The 24,924-nt window shown below is 31.6% G+C and overlaps 1 protein-coding gene across 1 annotated transcript; it reads right to left on the reverse strand.

Annotated features, from left to right (window-relative positions):
- Window positions 1-428: 428 nt before the first annotated feature.
- Window positions 429-5,177, reverse strand: LOC112705909 (probable pectinesterase/pectinesterase inhibitor 61). Its single transcript, XM_025756927.2, has 3 exons — window positions 3,833-5,177; window positions 2,464-2,600; window positions 429-1,353 (listed from the first exon to the last, which is right to left on the reverse strand). The coding sequence occupies exons 1-3, from the start codon at window positions 4,825-4,827 to the stop codon at window positions 653-655; spliced, it is 1,833 nt and encodes a 610-aa protein (XP_025612712.1). The 5' UTR covers window positions 4,828-5,177; the 3' UTR covers window positions 429-652.
- Between the last annotated feature and the right edge of the window lie 19,747 nt (window positions 5,178-24,924).

Raw genomic sequence — 24,924 nt, forward strand, 5'->3', positions numbered from 1 at the left:
TTTTACTCAGATCTATTAATTGTTAAATAGTGTAGCCATATATCGTAGTTCTCAACCATTTTGTTTTTCATTTTATTCTTTATTCAGTGTCTAATATTCATTAATTAGCAAAACACATAAAAACCGGTTATTTCAAACTTCAATAATTTTGGAGTATGGTGGGATGAACTAAGTTTTGCTTCCCTTCTTTTCTAAATTAAACCTCAACCACTATTATTCTCAGATTTTCCGTCTTTACGTAACAACAACAACTACTAATGCTAGTATCCGATGTTAGACAAACATGAGTCTTTTTACTCCATCAACAATAATAATCTGGTGGCCTTCAAAAAGTCAAAATCAACAAACTGAAATGATGATCATTTCTCAATTGTCAGCGAAACCAGGATGCTACTACTTCTTGCTAGTGGACAACTTGGACTTAAAGATGAGCAAAAATAAGATCTATATATATTATTATATTAAACAATGTTTACACGTTACATTTCTTATTATCATCATGGGAAAGACAAATAAAAACATTATGCCCCAAGGGGAAAGAAACAAAAAACATACCACTATTTTTCTACTTTAGTACAATTACAAATAAAAATTATAATGCCAAATTGGGTTTGTCCATGTGCATTGTGAAAAAAGATTGAGGTTCTTGTTTTCAGGTTGATAGGCCAGAAATAAAAGCCACTCCGGTGGACGGCAACCACGAGGAGCCTGAAATGAATTGGCCCACCGTGAATCTGCTTGCTTCCACGGTGGACGTGATGATCCGATACCCAGCCCATTTAACCCGTTGACCGATGGCAGCACCCGGCCCAAAATTCATGTACTCACCGTAGTAACACGTGTCCAGTGCAAAATTGCTTGTGTTCCACTCTAACCATCCACGTGGATGCACGTGATCACCGATGTATGATATCATGTATACGGTCCTAGCGTACATTTTCCATGGACGGCCCAGATATGTTGGGAAGCTACCCTTTGATGCCTCGAGATCTGACGTGGCTAGGATCCGACAGTTATGGATCGAAATGCCTGTGTTCTGATTCGGGTCTTTTCTGTTTTGGGCCGTTATTGTGTTTTTTTGTTGGGGCATGGGCTTTCGAGCGTAGAGGCTGCAGTTCTGGAATACCACTGCGGCGTTGCCGAATATGAAGTCTACGGTACCGTATATGTCGCATTCTCTGAAGAATTGACGGTTTGAGTGAACGTAGCATGTGTCTTGGTAGCCTATGACGTTGCACCGGTAAACCACCGCGTGGTCTGAACTGAGGCGGAGAGCCACCGCTTGGTGCTTCGCTGGGCCCGCGTAGTTCTCGAATGTCATGTCTCTTGCGATGAATCCAGAGCCACTCGCAGCTGCAGGAATGAGCTAATAATTAAGTTGGTGGAATGACGATACTCATGAGTCATGATTGTTGTTGTTAGAGGTTAGTTTTGAATAGAAAAATAAATTTTTTTTTTGGGTGACTGATTAGAAAAATAATTTGGTTAACTTGTATACTACAACAAGTAACAGAAAATGCTATTGGTTGTTATTTATCTATTTATAAATTTGAGTTTGGCAAAGCTCTGTGCGTGTGACCCCCCCCCCCCCCAAAAAAAAAACCCAAATAAATATTCAATAATTTGGTTTTGCTACTTTAATTTGGAGCCATTCGTTGAAGTTAGACTTACCATCTGAATTAATGGTTGCGTTATTTGATGATAGTTATAGATCATTAAGTACATTGATCATATGTTTTGGTGCGACAGAAGAAAATGTGTTGCGTAAAAACGCTGCAGTCCCATGCTTTGACTAAACATTTAAATAATACACAGTGTGTTGAGCCATGTTACTCTAAACTCAGCTATTATATAGTTTACCCACGCACCTACCTAATCACATGGAAGCCCATACAACAGAAATATCTCCTAAGTTATCTACTTAATTATCTAGCAAATGAACAATGACCTCAGCTTTAACTAACTAACTAACCATACTTGATTGCGAATTTTAACAGTTTTTCACATTGTCGTTTTTGAAAGGTAGCTAGGGCCTAGAGGGTTACTAATTTACTATACGTGTATACTGTATACACATGAGAAATGCACACTGATGGTGATCATCAAGATGAAATTTGACTTTCACATAGACTAATTAAAGAGGATTAATTGTAATGGTACAATTTTCTTTTGTATTGCCCTGAAATGGAAGTGGTATGGGGTGATAATCAAGTCCTAAATTACCAAGGTCCTAGACAGCAGGGAATCTTAAAACATGACAGCCTAAAATAGCAGGCCACGTGCTTCAGGTACGGTTCTACTTCTACCTCGTGTCATGCATGGATGGATTTGGACCTTTCCGTTCATATAATTAAAACTTTTTTTTTGCTTATTCTTCCTAAGACAATATTTATTGTAAACAATAATGATTAGACAAAAAGCGCCATAATATGCAAAAAGATGAATGATGAAAAGGGAATTTACCAAAGGATGCAGTATGAAATGTGGTCATTTCCTGCAAAACGTTTCTACCGCCCGTGATGACCGTCTTGCCCTTGCCGTCCCCGATGATCATGACGTTTGTTTTCTTCCGTCCCACCTTTAAATTGTCCTCTTCGTACCTGAAATTAATTGTAAATAAATTTTCAATAATGTTAAGAAAAAAAAACAGCAAACAGCAAAAATTTGTCTTATTTAATATTACAATAATTAATAAAGACTAGATAAGTTAATTTTAGTTTATTTTAGCTAAATTTATTTGGCTACTAAACATTTCCAATAAATTTTATATGATGGTTTCATCAGAAGAATAATGTTGCGTCACCTTGCTTTATTCTTATTTATATATCGGTTGAAGCATTGACATCATTTAGATTCGGAGTTGTTAACATCCAAAGCTAAATAAATCAGTTTTAGTAACCAAGTTGGGTTGGTCTAGTGGTTAGCTCACTAGTCCGCTTAAGCAAGTGTCGGGGGTTCGAATCTCGCCTTGTGCATGCAGCAACCCATTGGCCAGCGGCAAACCCTTAAATGGAGCTCAGTACCGCGACGGATTAGTCCTTGACCTGCCGGGTTGGGGGATACCGTGGGAAACAAAAAAAAAAAATCAGTTTTAGTGGATTTTTATTTATTCTTTAACATGCCAAAAATCTATTAATGAGGGATAGATGCTTCGAGGGATTAATTAAAATATTTAATACTAATCCAGTACTCAGCTCCTGCCTTTAAAAAAATCACAATCACACACAATATTTGAGTCACATGATTACAGTTGCGAGTAAGTGCATGCATGATCATTAGTCCTCGATAAGTCAATGAAGCCATCACTGCCGTGACCGTGATCCTCCAAAGTCTTTTTCAACAATCACAATCTTATTATAAAGTATAAACTAATAACCGATGATCACCGTCACTCAAATTTATATGCTACTCTACTCAGTTAATATTAAAGTTACTATTATAAACTGAACCAAAACCATTAGCAAATAAGCGGTTATTGGAATTAAGAAAGAGAAGCATCAGTAAAAAAGTATATATGATGAGAATCTTTAATAATAATAAATAATTATGGTTATTATTATTAATAATTACAATTTGAAATAAAAAAATATATAAATAAACAATTCCTAATCAATCAATTTTAAATTATTATAATTAATAATTATTAATTTTATATTTTAAAAAATAAAATTTAGATAATTATTAATTAATAACAATTAATTAATATAAAGTGTAATTTAAAATATTTTTTAAAATTTATTTAGCTCACCTAATTGTATAGTACAGAAAAATAAATATAAAAATAAACCAACCAAAACAAGTAAGTAATTAAAAAGATCAGTGAATAATTTACCTTCCTGCCTTTATGTAAATAACAAATCGCCGGTTACCGTACTCCGGAACCTTCTTAATGGCTTCGGCGATGGTCTTGACGGAGCCGTTACCGTCCTTTGAGACGATGACATCCGCCTGTACGGCCGAAACCGGTAAACTCAACAACCTCCTATCTCTTTTACTCAGCCACTTAGGGAAATCCTCCTTCTCCTCCACCTCTTCCTTTCGCATTGCCATCAACCTTCGCCGGTTCTGTATAGGGACACCGGAGAAGTCGTCGCCGGCACCGGAAGCCGAGAATATCGCCAAACAGTTACTCACCAGCTCCGACAAGTCCTTCAGGTTGTTCGCCATCTGGCTCTTCACGGCGCCGGAGGCGCCTTCCATCCCCTCGGCACACGTCTCCTGGTTTGTAAGCGCGGCGCTTAGCCACGTGAGCACGTCGTCCGAGGACGATCCAAGCGGTCGTACAGTGCCGCCGGGAGATGCGCCGGAGGGAGAGACTGTAGTGAGAGATCTTGCTATGGCGTCCACGGACTCGTCGAGAAGCTCAAGGCAGTCGTCGTATGCGGCACGGGAGCGTGGATCCATGGAGGCGTACACACCGGAGGAAGAAATCGCAGCGGAGATGTAGAGCGCTTTAGTAAAGTGCTGCAGCGTCATGTTGAAGGAAATGTGGACTAAGTCCCGCTCCGTCGCCGCCGTGGATCCCGGAAAATCGAGAAGCGAGTTAACACAGAGGTCCGGGAACCTTGTCCTGCTGCAGGTGCGTGAGATGGCCTGCGTCGGTTTGCCCGCGAGAGTAGGTTCCTTTAATCGTCCGTCGTCGGTGGAAGCGCGAGATCGGACGACGGTAACAAGTACGGCGGAGATGGCAGAAGCGACAATGAGAACAATAGCAAGAAGCGAGAAGAGTATAATTTTGGTGTTGGCAGTTGTAGAGGATCTCGGCCTATTAACCGGAGTTTCATCGGCACGAGATAAGTCAGTAGGACCAAGCCTCCCGTACTCCATTGTATAGAAAGTGATTGTGATAATGCCAGAGAGAAAGAGAAAGTGAAAGTTATTTGTGATAGTGATGATGAGAAATAAGCAAAACGGTGCGGTTTATATAAATGACGGTGGTTAAGTGGGTTTGAGTGAGTGAGGGGAAGCTAAGGGTGTTTGGTTGGTGCGAAGTCGATGTCGCGGGAATTAGCTGGCTGCTACTTGAAGCACTGCTGCCCACTGGATATGAGTGGAAATCAAACAAGGGGGGGTTTTCTACTTTCAAGCTTCTATTCCTTTCCCACACTTCTAATAAGTGTTCTCTGTCTTCTTCTGATCTGTTTCCCCCCTCTCTCTCTCTTATTATTGTTATTGTCTTAATTAATCCATTCTCAATCTTAATTAATATATTAGTAGCTTCATTTTGCAAGAAAAACGACGGACATACATACATATGCATCTGCACATTATAGGAGGAGTGAGACTTGAATTCCTAATTTAGGTGAGTAAGAAGAGATTATGCTATTTAATTTGTTGGTTTGAATATGTTCATCCTAAATTAAGCTAATTAATAATTATTACTTTTGAAAATTGTTATACGAGGAGTGTTAAGGATCAGTAAATTTTATAATTTGTAGTCATTAATTAGTCATTATTAATAATTTTAATGATATGAAATTTCATCCAATGAAATAAAATTATTCACTTTATTTTTGCAAATTAAGTTGGTCAAATTTTAATAAAACCGTTCGTTTCTAAACTTTTCCTTGTTATAATATATACTATTTTATATATCTCTCTTGTATATTTTTATTTTTAAAAAAAATTATTAAAAAATAAAACAAATATAAAACATTATAAAATTATATATTTAAACAATAGTGTAAATATTATTTTTCTTTATTCCACTAACTACTTCTGCAAGTGAATTCTATTATTTAAAGTTATCCACAAAATTGATTATACCGTCTAATTATATATGTGATTATTATAATTTTCTTAAAGCTTTACTTATCATGCATCCTCATTAATAAGAAGTACGTGCATATATAAAGAAAATACGTGTTCTTTCACCCCCGTTATAACACAATAAGGTGCGTGTGGTTGTGCCTCATCACATGCAATGCTGCACCTGCTTTCAATTTTGAAGTTTAAATTTAGTTACAAAATACTCTCACGCTCTGATTAAAGTATTAAACTGTCTAAACCAGATTCGCTTCCTTCGGTTCATTCCACTTTCAATAACTATGTTTTCTCAATAAAAATAAAAATGTTAAAATGCCCGTGCTATATAGATAATTTGTTGTCACTTTTGATGTGTCTTTGCTTATACATTTAATTTTGGCATAAATTTGAGTGAGTAGCCTTGTTGAGAAAAATATAAAATAAAATAAATTAGAGCCATGGCAACATAATAAATACTCTAACCAGTAACCCGACAATATTGAAGTCAACCGCTTGAGAAGGAAAGCAACCAACAAAACAACAACTGCAGTCTATTGATTTTAAGGTTTGCAACATAGTATAATTTAGTATTAAATTATCAATCATTGTATTTCCTAATTTCTAGAAAAGTAATTTTTTTAGAAGTTCAAAATATATAATAAAAAGTTACTTAGATAAAACCGTTTAAAATTTTTTTAAATATTTTTAAATAATTAAAATTTAATGTATATGATCAATTAAATCGTATTATTTTTTTTTAAAATTAAAATAGATAAATTAATTTGATTAAAAAAATGGTAAATCAATTTTTAAATTGATTTAGATTAATATTATTTTTTAGAAAAATAACTATAATACCCTTATTATAGAAAATGACTAAAATATTTCTATTATATATTAATTTTGAAAATCTTAAATTCTAACTCTTTTTTTTTCTGTTGTCATATAATTAGAATTTAGAGTTTTTAAAATTAATATATATATATATATAGAAATATTTTAGTCAATTTTTAGAATAAAGATATTTTAGTCATTTTTTATAAAAAAATATTAATTTAGACCGATTTAAAATTTAATTTATTAGTTTTTCGATTAAACTAATTTGTTTGGTCTAATTTTAATAAAAATAACACAGTTTAATCAATATGTGTTAAATTTTAATTATTAAAAAATATCTTTAAAAAAATATTTTTGATATCTTTATCCGAATGATTTTCTATATAATAATTTACTATTAGAAGAAAAAAATTGTATAAAATCAGAAGAAAAAAATATTATATCTACATATAGAAATATTTTTTATTCAAATTAAAAGCAAGTTTAAATATGATAATTATATAAGTAATATATTGTATAAAATTATAATTATATATAATTATAAATAAGAAATTTATTATACATGGTATTTTTCAAAAATTAAAAGAAGAAAACTGGCACTAATATATTCTAAGGAATATGAAAGAGAAAACGATGAATATCATTTTCATCAAGCAGAAGAAACCAGAGCAGAGAGCACTACTAAATAATGGAATATAAAATATTTTTGGCTATGGTTGAAATTTTTTATTACAGCACTTATAGCATAGCAAATCCCCCAAGTAATTCCAAAATTCATGCCCAATGACGGTGTCCTACCTGCGTGGCAACCTTATATAAAAGTTTATCATCAAGTGTTAATTAATTTGCACTTAATATTATTATTATATAATAATAAAAGTTGTTGTACTTTTTGTGCACCAGAGATATCCAGGGCCTCATCAACACATATGCCAAGTAGAATTGTATTTCTTGTGATAAAATCTTTACTTTAAATATTTAAAAAATATATATAAAAATTAATTTGACTAAATTCTAACTTCTCTCTATATAATTATTCGTTCGTTTCTTTCAAGTTATATGGGGTCTAATTCGGAAAGAAAACAACGGGTGGGACCGTGGGAGCTAAGCTAGTCTAATTTTTCAAAGAAATATAGCATTGATAAATTATTGTTGTTAAGTTAGTCTAATTTTTTAAAGAATTAATTTTTAATAGTTAATATTAATTAATTTCTTATTATAATATTATTCTTTATAATTGACAGAATTAGTTAGTTAGAACTTAAACTGTTAGTTAATTTGACAAAACTGTTAGCTCTAATATTTAAATAAAGGTGGCAACGAGGCGGATAAGGGCGGGGTTTTGCTCCACCTGACTCCGTCATGTCTTATAATAATCCGCATAAAATTTGTCCTATTTTTACCCGCAAATAGTAAAAGATTGAACCCTAATTCGTTCTCGCAGGGACCCGTCCCATCCCCATAAGTACCCGCCCCGCCTTCGCAGATACCCTATTCACCCCTATAATTATTAAAGTCTAATAAATAAAATTAAATTTCAAAATTTATATAACTATCCTCACATACATAACATAAATTAAAGTAAAATTTTAAATATGATACAATATTATTAATTCATTTACTAATTATTTTGTATATATTACACATATTATATATTAAAATTATATATTATATATATACCGGGGCGAGTAGTACCTAAACCCGGACCCGTCCCGCCCCAGTGTGGGGCAAGTAATTACCCTTTCTCCCGAGCGAGTAGGGACAGGATGGGTACCCACGGGTTCGGGTGGTGTTGTCATCCCTATTCTTAAACTGTTAGTTAGTTTGGCAAAGTTGTTAGTTAGTTTGTTCAAATTGAGTGGTCCACATTGTGACAGCTGGCACACTACCCTGGCTATAAATAGCTAGATGTTAATATGTACTTCTAGTTGTTAGCTTCATTTTACCAAAATCAGTTTTGAGAATCATTCTCTTCTTCTCCTTTCTCTCTAAAATTCTCTTCTCTCTTCTCTTCTTTGTTTGAGTCTGATACCTTTCATGGTATCAGAGCTCTCTCTATTCAATTTAATGGCAGAGCACAATCCACAAGCTAGAAACATAATGAATCAATCAACCGTTACTCCAAATTTCACTTCTTCACCAATTTCTATGAAGTTCGACGATGATAATTTCTTACAATGGAAGGATCAAGCAGAATCAACAATTGAAGGTCATGACTTGCTTCATCATATCACAGAAGAGGAAATTCCAATGAGGTTTGATGGATCAGGACAAGTAACTCCAGAATTTGCAATATGGAAAAGATAAGATGCAATGTTGAAGTTGTGGTTGCTTACTTCGATGACGAAGGCTTTCACTACTCGAATGGTAGGATGCGTTTATTCGTATGAAGTCTGAAAACGGTTAGAAGATCATTTCTCTTCGCAGATTAGACCAAAGATAATGCAGTTGAAAAATAAATTAAACAGTATTAAGATAGGCGCTTCAATTAGTGACTATGTGTTAGCCTTAAAAGGAACGATTGATGCCCTAGCTTCAGTGGAAGAACCAATGCATGAAAGTGATTGCGTTAATGCTATCTTGAATGGATTAACTGAAGAATATGGACCGGAATTACCTCTGTAGTTATAAGACCAGTGAGTATTTCAGTTGGAGAATTGGAGGCTTCGCTGTTAACTCATGAAAGTATGTTGGAAAGGTTTAGAAAACCAAAATCATTCATACAGGCAAATATGGCACAAAGTGGACGAGGTTATTCTCAAAATTACTCTCAAAATTACAATATGAGAGGAGGATTCAGAGGCGATTTTAGAGGTGATTCTAGAGGAAGAGGCGGTGGCAGATCAATGAAAAATGGGCGATTTGGTGAAAATAATTCCAGATTTAAAGCTCAGTCCTATAATAATCCAAGGTTCACAAGCAACAATTCAAGATTTAAAAATATTATTGATGGATCAAGATTCACTAACAACGAAGGATCAAAAATTGTGAGTAATGACAAACAACAGCAGTACAATGACTCAAGAGTGTTCAACAGTAATAGACCTGTCTGCCAGGTGTATAACAAAATTGGACACACTGCCAAGACGTGTTGGTATAGATATGACAAAGGAGAAAATTCACTAACTCAATATGGAGGGTGCAGTTTGCAGACCATACAGGAGCCACAAGCAAATTTGAGCAATATACTTGCTACACCTGCAACGCTTCAAGATCAGAATTGGTATCCAGATTTGGGTGCAACACATCACATGACTTCTGATCAAGGAAATCTGATTGAAAAAGAAAATTATGAGGGCACAGATCAAGTAATTGTAGGAAATGGATTAGGTTTTTACATTAACCTTGTTGGAAACTCCTATTTTAAAAATAATTTGAGTAACAAAGAATTCTTGCTACATAGACTACTGCATGTTCCTGACATAACAAAGAATTTGCTAAGTGTGTACAAATTCTGTTGTGATAATGATGTCTTTTTTTAATTCTACTCTAATGGTTGCTGTGTGAAATCTCAGGGAACTAAAAAGATTGTCCTACATAAAAAGGTTGAAAGAGGGATGTACAAATTTCTCAATTTTACTCTATCAAATAACCCAACTGCTCTTATCTCAGATGTGTCTCATGTTGATCAATTTGTTTTGTGGCATAATAGATTAGGCCATCATTCTAAAAGTAATGTTGTTTGTTCTATTTTAAAATCTTGTAATATTCCAGCTTCTATGAATAAAAGTGTTTGTGCTTTTTGCTGTCTAACTTGAAAAATTTCACAATCTTTCTTATCCTCCTTCAAACACCTTGTACACTACTCCATTGCAACTAGTCTACACAGACATTTGGGATCATGCCCTTGTGCCTGAGGTGAATGGAAAGTTTTATTTTGTTAACTTTGTTGACGCTTATAGTAAATACACATGGCAATACCTTATTAAGACACCTTCGCAACTCAAATCAGTTTCTAAATATTTTCAACAAATGGTTGAATTTCAATTAAACAGTAAAATCAAGATGCTTCAATCTAACAATGCTACTGAATATATGAGCTTGGCTAAGGATTTACAGGTACAAAGTGTTATACACAAATTCTCATGTCCATATGAGCATCAGCAAAATGGCAGCGCTGAGAGAAAGCACCAGCATGTGGTTGAAAAAGTCTTAGCAATGCTAGCAGGAGCTAGAATGCCCATCAAATCTTGAGGAGATACATTCATGACAGCAGTACACTTGATAAACAGGTTGCCAACTCCAGTCTTAAAGGATCAGTCACCCTTTGAAAAATTATTTGATAAAAGGGTTGATTATGCATCCCTAAAAGTTTTTGACTACCTATGTTTTCAACACTTGAGGCCATATAATAGGGACAAATTGGAGCTCAGGTCAGCAACATTTATCTCTCTTGGTTATAGCACAATTCATAAAGGCTACAAATGTTTCACTGCCCAAGACAAGGTGGTAATCTCTAGCAATGTGATATTTGATAAAGAGCAGTTTTCCTTTAAGAATGGGCTCATTTCACCCTCAACACTGCAAGGTTCATCCTCCCCTCATGATTATAGTCCTCACTCTGTCCCAATGTTTCCACTATTAACAAGAATCACCCTCTAACCTGTACATTATAATACACTCCCAAGACACCCAACTCCAATCACAAATACTCCTAATAACAACATTTCAGCCCCACCCTTTCCATTACCTTCAGTTCCATCAGACATACCTATTCAGGTTCCTATTTCAGACCTAAAGATTGTCCTCTCTTTGACAGATGATCAGCCAAGTGTAGCCCCAAACTCTCTCAACATTCATTCTATGGTCACAAAGAGCAAAAATGAGATTTTTAAGCCAAGAGCTTTCTCAGTCAGTGTTGAACCAAGGATAGTAAAAAATGCCTTAGCTAATCTATAGTGGAAGGCAGCAATGGATGCTGAATACAAGGCTTTAATGCAAAATCAAACCTGAAAATTAGTAATTCTACCTCAAGGGAGAATGGCAGTAGATAGCAGATGGATTTTCTGAATTAAGTACAACTCATATGGCAGCTTTCAAAAATACGAAGTTCGTTTAGTAGCCCAAGGATTCTCACAACGGCCAGGCTTTCTTTACTAAAACATATAGTCCGGTGATAAAACCCACCTCCATTTGAATTGTGCTTACCGTAGCCCTATCTAAGGGTTGAAAAATTAGACAGCTTGACGTAAACAATGCATTTTTACACGGTGATATGGCTGAAGATGTATACATGAAGCAACAAAAAGGTTATGAGGTTAGTGATGGCAGTTTGGTGTGCAAACTCACCAAGGCTCTCGATGGTTTAAAACAGCCACCAAGAGTCTGGTACCACAAACTGTCTACAGCCTTGTACCATCTTGGATTTAGTGCAACGAAGTCTGATGTTTTGGTTTTCACTAGGTTCAAAAATAACTCACACCTAATTGTCTTGGTGTATATGGATGATATAATCATCACAGGTGATTCTGATGAAGAAATTTCTCTTGTAATGCAGCAACTCAATGTCAGATTTGTCCTAAAAGATATGGGAGAACTACATTACTTTCTTGGAATTTAGGTGACCAAGACTGGTGCTGGTGGTTTTCTATTGTCCCAAGAAAAATATGTTAAAGATCTACTCAAGAAGGCTGATATGGAACACTGCAAGCCATGCCACACACCTCTACCATCTTCTGTCAAATTTTCTGCCTTTGGGGGTTCAATGTTTCACAATCCAAAACTCTACCGTTCAGTTGTGGGTAGCTTGCAATATCTTACGGTCACACGTCTAGAATTAACATATATTGTTGGCAAAGTCTCAATTTATGCAAACCCCTTTGGATGAACACTGAAAACTGGTGAAAAGAGTGATGAGATATGTGAATGGTACATCAAGTTTTGGCTTACACTTACACAAGACGAGTGTGCAAAATATTGCAGCCTATAGTGATTCAGATTGGGGAGGCGATCCTAATGATAGAAAGTCCACTAGAGGGTTTTGTGTTTTTCTTGGTAGTAATCTGATTTCATGGAGCTCAAAGAAACAAGGAGTTGTTGTCAGGTCCAGCACAGAGACAAAGTATAGAGCTGTGACTAACCTGGTTGCTGAGCTAATTTGGATTAAGAATTTCATGGTTGAACTTAGAGCTAAACTCTCAATAGTTCCATCAATATATTGTGATAATCTAAATCCTGTCCTGTTGGCTGTAAATCCAATTTTACATTCAAAATCAAAACACTTTGAGACAGATCTTCACTTTGTGAGAGATTATGTCACTAAGAAAGTTGTTCAGGTGAGTCATGTCCTTAGGACTGTACAACTGGCTGATGTGTTGACAAAATTATTACCAAGTGATGTCTTTTTGGAGTCTCAGTCAAAGTTGATGGTGGAAGACCTGAAGCCATACAATAGCAGTAGTGTCACTATCAGGCTCAGCAAAAAAAAGAAGCGATGTGAAGCACACTCTGACAGTATAAAACAAGATAGCAGTAGTGGTGAAGCACCAGAAGAACAAGTCCAAACATATATAACAACAAAACTAACTAGTTTTTACAGTAGAGGTCATGATAGAGTATTAGAGAAAGATCAATGAGTAGAGGTCATGATAGAACTAGTTAGTTAGTGTTTAAGCTGTTAGTTAGTTTGGCAAAGCTGTTAGCTCTAGTGCTTAAGCTGTTAGTTAGTTTGGTAAAGCTGTTAGCTAGTTTGTTCAGATTGTGTGGTCCACATTGTGAAAGCTAACATACTAACCTAGCTATAAATAGTTATATGTTAATCTGTACTTCTAGTTGTTAGCTTCACTTTACCAAAATCAATTTTGAGAATCATTCTCTTTTTCTCCTTTCTCTCTGAAACTTTTTTCTCTCTTCTCTTCTTTATTTGAATTTGATACCTTTCAATAATTATCTTTTGAAAATTTTAAATTTGAGATTGTAATTTAAATTTTTAAAAAATTAAAAATATATTTGATATTAACTAAACAAATTAATTTTTTAATTAAATTCATATATATATATATATAATTAGGAGGGAAAGTAGTACCAAAAATACTTGATAACATTCTGATACAAATAACAAAAGCTGCAGTCTCAAAAATTAAGGGGAGCTGTCAAAATCATATATGGAGAAGAAAATTTTAATTACTTTATTTTAAGAGTAAATTTTTTTTATTTCTTTCAATTTTTTAATTTAGATGATTGTACTTTAATAATTAAAAAATAATAATTTATTTTTTAACTTTATTTTTAATATAAGAGTTTTTTATGAATATCATCGATAAAAAATACTTACATACAATGTTAATTTATATAATATAGCATTTACATATAATATATGAATAATAATTATTTGATTGAAATTTTTATCCTTTATACAAACATTAAAACTATGTTATAGAGGAATAATAATCATTTAATTGAGATATTATTTTGATGATTATAAAAAAATAAATAATTTTAATCAAATAGTTATTATTTACGTAAGACCGATTATGATAGTTAATTATACAAATTATGTCACATAACTTTAGTGAATGTACTAAGTATTAAAAAGAAATTCTTGGATTTCACCTGAATCGCCCCATCTATCCTCCTGAGGAGAAGTTTGGTTTCAAACCCCGGTTCGAACAGGAGAAGTACGCCATGCTAGTTATGTGGATGATAATGTAGTGTGGATGTGTTGTCATATAAAGCTCCATTTGTTTGCTATTTTAATTAGCAATAGATAGAAATATAAAGACACAACAATATATAGACATGAATATACACATAATTTTTATCTTATTTGATAATATTATACATAACAGTACACTGTATATACAAATTTATTAAAATGACAAATTTATCCTCACCAATAACACAATTGTATTTACAACTACCACGATCCACAACCACCATCACTATCTACTACCACCATCCTACTACTATTAGATTTATCATCTTCATCATCATCTATAATTACCAAAAACTCACTAACAAATTTTTAATAATCACCATTTATCTAAAAAAAATAAAAAAAAAGATAGAGAAGACTAAGGAAATAATCACAGTAAGCATAACCAAAATTAAAAAAAATCACAGAAGAATGAAAGAGGTGAGGGAAGGAGCAGAGGAGGTGCTGCGATTTTTTGGGTCACAAGCATTGGATGGCGACACTAACTTGCAGTGTCGAGAGCGTTGGACGGTGCTGCGACTCGCTGTGGATTGGACGGTGCTGTAACTCTGTGTGGCAAGGGCTGGACGGCGAGGGCGATAGATCTGAACGAGTAGCGGTAGCGATGTAGAGGCGGCGCAGATCCGAGAAAGGCGACGACAAAAGAGCTTGAAGGAGACACAAATTTAAGAATGCAACAAAGAAGAGTGTGGCATTGGAGAGAGAGAGGACCGTCGGAGGAGGAAGGCATGGCGGTGGCGACGGGATCTATGACAGAAGAGAAGAATCTGGAGAGAGGTAGATGACTAACGGAGAAGGAAGATGGAGCAGAGAAAGAAGTTAGGATAGGATTGAGGTAGGGATAAAATTGAAATTTTTGAAATTAATTAAGGATAAATGTAAAAAAAAAATTGTGTCTCATAAGTTGTGTCTCAACTTTAAAGTGAGACATTAAAAATATGTATTCTATGTCTATTTATGTATCATTGTGTCTATTCAAAATTCGTGTTTCAGTAAACAAACAATAGATATATACCACTGTATCTATGTACTAGTGTACATGTCTAAGTAAACAAACGCAGTCTAAGATTAGAAGTTGTTGAATTTATTTAACCAAAAAAATTATCACATATAAATATTTTTTATCATATTTTATTAAAAATTCTTACAAAATAACTCGTGTTTAATAAAAAATAAAATAAAAGATGAATTGTTATTTTTTAATAATTAAAGTACGAATTATCTAAATTAAAAAAAAAAGACAATGCCAAAAAAAGGGTTTATTTACTCTTGTTTTAATTTGATGAAGTCATCTAACTGTTCAATCATATAGCTGCAATTAATTATTATTTCCGTTAATTGATAATCATACACAATCTATCCTTAAGATTTACACACTATTCAATTGTATTAAGAAATAAAACGGTGCATATTCAAATATAGTTATTAAGTTGTCTAATAGTTGAGAACTTAAATACCCCGTGCATTATCATCAGTTGTCAATTAATAGATATGGAAAATAATTCTCCCTGAAAAAGAGAAGAATTACCAATAAGGCAATAAGGTAGTCAATATGTTCAGTAAGGTAGTCAACGCCCTTATCATTGACCCCGCAAATTAGGGAATGACCATATGTAATGCTGGGCCATCATGTATTTAATCCAATCCAAGAAATATTGAAAACTAGTACTAGTACTAAAGCAGCGAAATTGAATGTCGATCAACAAATTAAATGATACATTACACTCTTATTATATTCAATAAAATTTCTTATTTATCCATGAACATTCAAATAGTAAAGCGAGATTTGACGTAATAATGTATGATTGGATGATATATATTGTCAATACACATATAATAACTTTACTTGCAAATAAGATTATTCTCAGTATTATATACTTTATTTTGTAATGTATTGTTGGAGCAAGTATAGATAATATAAGAATTATTTAATGAAGAGAGTAATGTTAAACAAGAGACATGAGTAGACGGATAATGAATATGATCATAGAAAATGCCTTCTACCTAAAGTACATAGAATTACATATGCGTATGCATATATATGGTCAGAGAGATCCTAACCCAGTGCTTGACGTTAACAGCCATTTATTTATATGCCCTTTTAACCTAATCTTACAGTTTGTTCACTACTCTTATATAGGGTCCTCCTGCACTTATTATATTATAAAAAATTTTTTAAGTATACTGGTATTTTAGTATTTTTTTTAAACTTTCTTATAGTTTTTATAAAGTTTGTGATTCGGTATTTTGCTTAAAAAATTGACGTGGTATTTATTACATATATAATTATTAAAAATATTATTTACACATTAAAATTAACTATCAAAATTAATTATTATGTATTTATATATAAATATATATAATTTAATTCATTTTTAATATATATTTTGTATTTTAATCTGAAATTTAATTTTAATACATTGACAATATAAAATATTTTACATAATTATACAATTATTACAACTGTTCATTTAAATGACCATTCACACAATTAATGTAAAAAGTAATTATTTTTGTTAATGTGATGTTATGTAATTAAATGTACGTATAAAATGATTTTACATTGACAATACATCAAAATTAAATTCATTAATATATATATAATTTTATACTAATAATTAATTTTAATAACTAATTTTAATATACATTTACTATAATTAATATAACTATTTATGTATCTCTTTTAATATCATCTTAAATTTAAAAATAAAAATAATTTTATAATATAATATTAAAATTTCTATGACTTAAAACTTAGAATTCAATCTCTATTAACCTTAAAAACAATTCGCATAAGAAGAGATATTAGATATGAAAAATTCTTCGCATACAAGCGATTAAGGCTTGTAAGCCTTACAAGTCCAATTAAAATTAACACTCAAAACGCGTTTTAAATCGTTCTTCTTCCTCTTTGTCTTCTTCTTCTTCTTTTCTTTTGTTTCTTTCCTTCTCTTTCTCCTTCTTCTTCTTCTTGTTGCACGTTCTTCTTCCTCTTACTCTTCTTCTTCTCCTTTTCTTTTGTTTTTTGCCTTGTCTTTCTCCTTCTTCTTTTTCTTGCTACACGTTCTTCTTCCTCGTCTTCCTATTCTTCTTCTTCATTTACGTGCTTTTCTCTCTGTTTTCTTTCTTCGTTATTCTCGATTTCCATTATTTTTTGACATCAAGCTCTGAAATCGTTTTTGAAGAAGAAGAAGCAGCAGAAGATGATGAGGAGAAAGAGAAAGAGTTCTGAATTATGTATAAAGTGTACTTCAACGAATTTTGGGTGTATTTCTTAAATCCTTTTGGTGTAGTTTTGTAATACTTTGGGTGTATTTATGTAATCTTTTGGGTGTATTTCTATAATCGTTTGGGTGAATTCCTGTAACTATTTGGGTGTATTTCTATAATCCTTTTGGTGTATTTCTGTATTCGTTTGGGTGTATTTCTGTAATCGTTTGGGTGTATTTTTGAAGTTCCATTATCTTCAAAACGATTTCAAAGCTTGATTTCAGAAACTATGAAAATCGAAAAAAAACGAAGAAGAGGAAGAGGAAGAGGAAGAGAAAGAGTCGTTCATAATACATGGTGAGTGTAGCGCTTCGAAGAAGAAGAGGAGGAAGAGGAAGAGGAAGAGGAAGATGAAGAAGAAGAAGAAGAAGAGTCGTTCATAATACATAGTGAGTGTAGCACTTTGAAAACAGGAAACGGTTGAATAACGCATTAAAAGACCCGTATGTATAGTAACTTATAAGACTTATAAGTTAAAAAGACTTGTATGTATTGTAGGCCTCGTTAGATATAACCATTCAATTATTAGGCCGTTAACATTTTTTGCTTTTCAAAACTTTTCGATGGTAAAACATTTTGCAATTAGCTTTTTTATTGGCTGATTCTCAAATGAAAACATTTCATTCATTGTAACAAATATAGAATCTCCAGGGAACTTCACCTTAAAATCTAATAAGACCTTATAAAATAAAATTGAATTTTGCTAACATGTGTGAGCAAACTTAAAAATATTATAAAAAGATATGTATTATATTATTAAAAGTATAACAAAATAGGTAAATTGATAAAAATTTAATCTTAGAGTGGCCTATTCGGCACAGAGCTGGTTACATCATGTTGAATTGTTGATGCTAGTTTGTTAATGCATAGGCCCCTCAGTGTTTATTTGGAGTTAACCCGATACAGCTAGCTAGCTGCTCTTGGCTCAGTCAAAACTGGTTGGCGTCTTATCCATCATCACCATAAAACAAACAAACAAAACTAGTGCTCCTTTTCCTCCTTTTCTACATACACACCACTACCCTTAAATATGTATCATATAAAGTAACATATAAACATGGTTATATATTACTCTAATAATATGTTGTTAAAGGAGTGTGTTAAAAGTTAAAACATGGAAAAAAAAAAAAGGAGTGAGGAACTATAGAAAGCGTTGAAGATGGAAGAGAGAGAGAGAGGGGAATTTATCCACCGACAGGGTTGAGTGGGGTCCAAAGGAAGAAATGGTAAAATAAATAATGAGGAATAATAAATGGCCGAAAACAACGTAACGCCTTCTCCACTCCTGCTGTTCACAACTTTCAACTTTGCCCCTCAAAGAAAAATCAGTGCCAAACATGGCTTAAAATATTTTATATCATTGTATAATTATATTTATTATTTTAAATAATTATTTATTTAATTAATATAAAAAATATTTTTATTATACTAACAGTATATGAAAATTAAATTATTAATTTTATTTAAGATTTTTAATAAGAGTGGTTTTATGATTTTATGATATAATATTATAATTAAAAAATAGAGATTTGATTTTTTTACTTAAAAATTCGGTAGCATAAAATAAAATAAAATATTTGTTCATACCCTGGTCCAATGTCAAAGGCCCAGGTCCAAATAAAAGGCCTAATCTGAAGGATTAAGCCTAGCTAAGTACCGACTTTCACATAAGAGGTCGGTATCTACCACGACTTACTCTAAAAAAGTCGGACATGAGATTAGCTGGCGGATAAACACTCATTCAAATGAGTAACCGCCCCTAAAATCTCTCTAACCGCTTCATAAAGCCATATCTTAACCTCCCCAAGATAATGGGACGGTTAACATCCTAAAGATACGGCACTACTCCAACGGTGGTTATTGGCTCACCACTATAAATACACTGACACCCCTCAGGTATCTCTAAGCTCAATACTCTCTAGACCTGCTAACACCCTTGCTGACTTAGGCATCGGAGTGTCTTTGCAGGTACCACCCCCCATTCACCCACGTATACAAGTCGGAAGGAGGTTCCAGCGTGTAAACCAACTCGGAGTTCACCCTTCGCGGACGATTGGGCCAACCTACACCATTCATTCTATTAATCTCTGGTTACCCACCGTAACAATATTCCATGCAAAATTATGTATGATTCAAACTCACAACAAAAAAAATGTATAAAAGTTAAAAGAACATATATGTTATATTTTCGTCTATTAATTTAATAAAGTTTTGGTAATCAAAATTTATGAGAGAGAGAGAGAGAAAAAGATAGAAGAGCTTTTTAATTTTGGTCGTGGACACGGCACCGCAGCATGTAGAAAGTACTTGGTAGTTTTATACTTTTAGTGCATGACGACAACGTAAATCATGTCTGGTCCTTCCCTGTTGCAATGCCGTATATTATATTCGTAAATCCCGCTCTATTGTTGTACTCTATCGTACTTCTTTAGTTCTTTTCCTAGCTATACTATTACTTCGGGAATTCTTTTAAATAAATAATTTAATTATTTTAATTATTAAAATATATAATTTATAACCTATTTATTAATTTATCTCATTTGCATTATAAATGAAATAATTATAAATATATTCCATTTATAGTATAAACGAGATATTATAATTTTTAAAAATAACAAAAAATATTAACAATTTAAATTGAAATAAACTCTTAAAAATAAAACATTTCAAATAATAAAAAAGATGAGCCGATTTAAATAATAGAAAAGATATATGGTTCAAAATCACAGAAAAGATAGAATTTTAACTCACTAATTAATAGACCACTAAACATATAACGTAATTTAAAATTGTCTATTTAAAATTAGAGAGCCACTCAAATAAAGACACTTAAAACGTCTTTTTCTTAAAGATGTTTTTTAATAATTAAAATTCAATGTATATAATTGATTAAATTATGTTTTTTTTTTTGTCAAAATTAGATCAGATAAATTGATTTGGCCGAAAAATCGATAAATCAAATCTTGAACCAGTCTAAATTAATATTTTTTTTATAGAAAATGACTACAATAACCCTATTTATAGAAAATGACTAAAATAATACTATTATATATATATTTTTTAAAATTTTAAAAATCCTAAATCCTAATTCTATGACGACACAGAAAGAAAAAAAGGGTTAGGATTTAGGATTCTCAATAAATATATATATAATAATAATAATAATAATAATAAGAGTATTTTAGTCATTTTTATAAAAAAATATTAATTTAGATTGGTTCAAGATGTAATTCACCAAATTTTTGGCCAAATCAATTTATCTGATCTAATTTTGACAAAAATAATACGATTTAATCAATTATATGTATTAAATTTTAATTAATAAAAAACAACTTTAAAAAAAGACGTTTTAACAGCCATAAATTAAAAACCCGTAATAACATTGCGGCGGTTCTTAACCGCCGATGAAAAATGGACTAAATTCTAATACTTGTATATAGCGGCAGTTTAAAACTGCCGCTAAATTAATTGCCACAAAAATATTGATTTAGTGGCAGCTATACCCGCGGTTTGTAAAAACGGCCGCCAAACACAATCCCGGTGTCTATATCCATGGCGGTCCGGTTAGCCGCCGGCATTTGATTTTGCGGCGGTTTAAAATCGCCGCTAATAAAAAAAACCGCCGCCAATTCCTACCTCCCTTGTAGTGACCTTAAAATTAATACATTATTTTTTAAAAAATTAATATATTTAAATTAATATTTAAAAAATTAAAATTAAGAAAAAATTGCCCTATTACTTCAGCATTCAGATTATTATATTTTTATATTTAAAATTTAATACTACTTTTTTTATATCACTTTTATCAATTACCTAGGCATTTATTTATTGTTTTATTTAACTACACTTCCTAATTCCTAAATATTCTCTCTTACTTACCCTTAACTCCTATTACTAATTTTTCTTCCTTACCAAAGTTGTAGTTCGTTCTTGATCTTTTAGATATTTCATCAAGAAAAAAATCAATCAACATACTATATATATAGGGTGAAATATATAATTTTATATTTAAAATATAATTTAAGATTTAAAATTAAAAATTTGTATTTATAATCTAAGATTTAAATTTTAGAGTTTATGAATTAAGAATCTATATTTTAATTAGAGTTTAGGTTTAAGATTTAGAATTTAGGGTATTAGAATTTTAGGTTTTATAATGAAAGATTTAGAGTTTAAATTTAAAATTTTATAATCAATCTAATTTTTTATTTTAAGCAAGGACTTATTTTTTTTTATCATAATCAATTTAAAAATCGTGTGATTTTGATAATTAATTTTTTTAATTTGCTAGATTTTAGATTGGTTGGAGAGTAAATTTGATTTTGATTATTTTTATTTCCTGTGGGCCACCAATTGATAAAACAGTTGGTGCTGTTTTAATTTAGAGGTGTATGATACATGGAATTGTTTAAAGTTTTATAAGAATCGAAACTAATTTTGAGTTAATTGAATAGTTAATTAGATTATTCATTCATTTGAAAGTAAGTGTTGAAAATTAAAATTTCATCTTGTATATATAATAATTTGTTGGATATTGGTTAACCGTAAATATAAAAAGAGTTGAAGCGTGATCTTTTATTAAAAAAATATACATTATTTACATACAAAAAATTAATTACTAAATTAGATATATTATAATTATATATTAAATAATATTACATCACTAACAAATTTTTTTTGGCCGAAAATTAACAATACTCTAAATTTGAAATACTAAATTTTAATTTTTAATAAATTCTAAATCTCAATCCAAATAGTAAAAAAAAAAAAAGATATTAATAAAAAAATATTGACTAATATTAAAAAATATATTACTCCCTTAATATTTCTTTTATGTATATTTATAGAGGAAGTATAGAGAGTTAATGGAGTATCTGTATAATGTGTATACTTGAGGTATATGGATGTTCGATTCAATAGAATATCAGATGTTTATTATCTTTGGTATTCGGATGGTTATTCTGGATAGTATGGGTGTATTGTGTTTGAGAAATTAGTAGTATTTTACCCTGAATATTCACTTTTTAACTCATATTGGACCAAATAAATAGCCTATTGTACACATTGTACAAATACTCCATTGGCTCCCTAGCGGAATTCATATTTATATGTACTGTTTCACACCTTTTTAATATATATTATATATTCTAATATTCACTCTCTACAAATGTCAAAATAAATTTTTATGTATTATTATTATTATTATTATTATTATTATTATTATTATTATTATTATTATTATTATTTGAAATTAAAAGAATGAAAAATTAAAAACAGCAATTGTTCATATCCTGATCTAATAAACAAAGCCAGGCTCACCAAGTATAAAAGGCCCATAAAAAAAGGTAGACTTCACAACATGCTCAACCTCTTTAAAGAGGTCAGAGATTGTAAAGGAGTCTAGTTCTATCTGTCTAAACAGATAATTGTCTTCGCAAATTTCTTTTATTATTTTTATCTTTTTTAAAAGATAGTTTCCAACAAACTCTCAAGATAAATACATTGACATCCCTCAAGTATGAGATATGTTATGATTTATGAAAAATCTGCCTAAAATCTTTGCTAATTTAAATATCAGAGTCTTTTACAGGTACCACCTCCTCAGGGGCGGAGCTAGGCTAACTATTTCTAATGATAAAATTAAAAAATAAATATATATATAATCTCAATCAAAGTAAGACAATAATATATAAAAATTACCACTTATAATTTTGTATCATGAAAAAGCTATTCGACGTTTTTTTTCTATTTTCAAAATCATCTATAATTGAATTTGTGTCGAAAATAGCTGCTAATTCTTTTTCTATATAGATGACCAAGTTGTCTGCAAGAAATTCATCAGCCATTTTACTTCGGAGTCTTGTCTTAACAATTTTCATTGCTGAAAAAGCTCTTTCTGTTGTTGCTGTAGACACTGGTAGAGTCAAAACAAGACGTATTAATCTATCAACCATGTGATAAGTTCTTGATTTTCCCGTTTCTTGCAACTTGTTGCACAATTCAGAAAGTGTACCAATGGCTTTCAAATGATTTGGTATATCATGCTGATAATGTTGCAGCTGAGATTTCAAAATATTTAGCTCATTAGAAGGAAAGTCAAGGGGATAAAACTTCTCTGCTAACTTACTGATTTCTTCAATATTAAATGATTTGAAATTGTCCTTAGGATCCAAAGCACAACTCAAAGTCAAAAGCTCTATTGTTTGCTCATTAAATCTACTATTTAACTCTTGTATTTGAGAGTTAATTGTTGCCAAGAATACATCTATTCGATAATGATGCTCAACTGTCACACTTGGTTGACGAGATCGACCTCTTCCAAAAACATATTGTGCACTCATATTAGGGACTTCAATTTCATGTTTTTCACAAAAATCTTTAACATTTGCAAGAAAATTGCACCATCCACCATCTCTTAATTGTTGAAGAAGTAACTTTGATGTAAAAACAATATGCATTGCATTAAGCCCGACGGATTTCATCTCTTTTATTTGGAGGAAACTTCCAAATCATTGGTCGCATTCCAAGATCTCTTTCCAAACGAAAAACATCCAGTTGATTTGGAAGAAGTCGTGGACGCTTTGAGCTATTCAATGAAGAACTTGAAGTAATGAAATTTGATGACCCCTCAAGTATTGGAGTAGTAATAGTAGAAGCATCTTCATTCTCTTGATCTTTTCTTTTAAAAAATGTATCAATGGTTTTGAACTTACTCATAATTCAAATGGCCAAATAAGTTCCTATAATTAAAAATATATTTAGCGAAAAGTGTAAATTACAGTTTAAATCTTTATAAAATATAAAAATTATATTTCAATATAAAATAAAATATTAAAATTCAGAACAATAATACTAACATCCTAGTATAAATAATATAAAATTGTAATTAAATAGTTAACTAATAAAAAAAGTTAAATATACAAATTAACATATAATAACATAAACTTAATTAACAAATAATAATAAATTAACTAATTAAGTAAATAACTAAATATATAAAAAAGAATAAAAATAGAACTTTTTTTGAGAAAGAGGAGTGAAAAATCACTTGTTAAACTACTATCTTTTTTTTAATCTGCAAAAAACAAAAAAATAAAAGTCAAAGAGGTAAAATTATAAAAGATAAGAAGATTAAAAAGATAAAAAAGAAGAAGAATAGAAAAAGTTGTTACCTGAAATTTTGGAAAGACAAGGCGGGAAGGAGAAGAGCCGAAGAGGGAGAGACTCGTATGCTGGGAAATAAAAAAAGGGGATGGGGATTGGGGAATGATTGTACGTTGAGAATTTAAAAAAAAGGGATAGGGGTTGGAAAATAAAAAAAGGAGATAGGGAATGGGCTATTGGGTTGGGTTTTTTTTAAGGAATTAAAGGGAGGGGGCGTTTGGAAAAGATAGAACAAAAAGAGAGGGGACTGGAAA

The sequence above is a fragment of the Arachis hypogaea genome, chromosome 8 (genome assembly GCF_003086295.3).
Source record: "Arachis hypogaea cultivar Tifrunner chromosome 8, arahy.Tifrunner.gnm2.J5K5, whole genome shotgun sequence".
Lineage (NCBI taxonomy): Eukaryota > Viridiplantae > Streptophyta > Magnoliopsida > Fabales > Fabaceae > Arachis > Arachis hypogaea.

Excerpts from the sequence above, each read along its gene's own strand:
- LOC112705909 (XM_025756927.2), bottom strand. The coding sequence starts at position 4,827 with ATGGAGTACGGGAGGCTTGGTCCTACTGACTTATCTCGTGCCGATGAA. Across the intron at positions 2,601-3,832 it reads ATTTACATAAAGGCAGGAAG|GTACGAAGAGGACAATTTAA; the intron begins GTAAATTATTCA and ends AATTAATTTCAG. Across the intron at positions 1,354-2,463 it reads ATTTCATACTGCATCCTTTG|CTGCGAGTGGCTCTGGATTC; the intron begins GTAAATTCCCTT and ends TCATTCCTGCAG.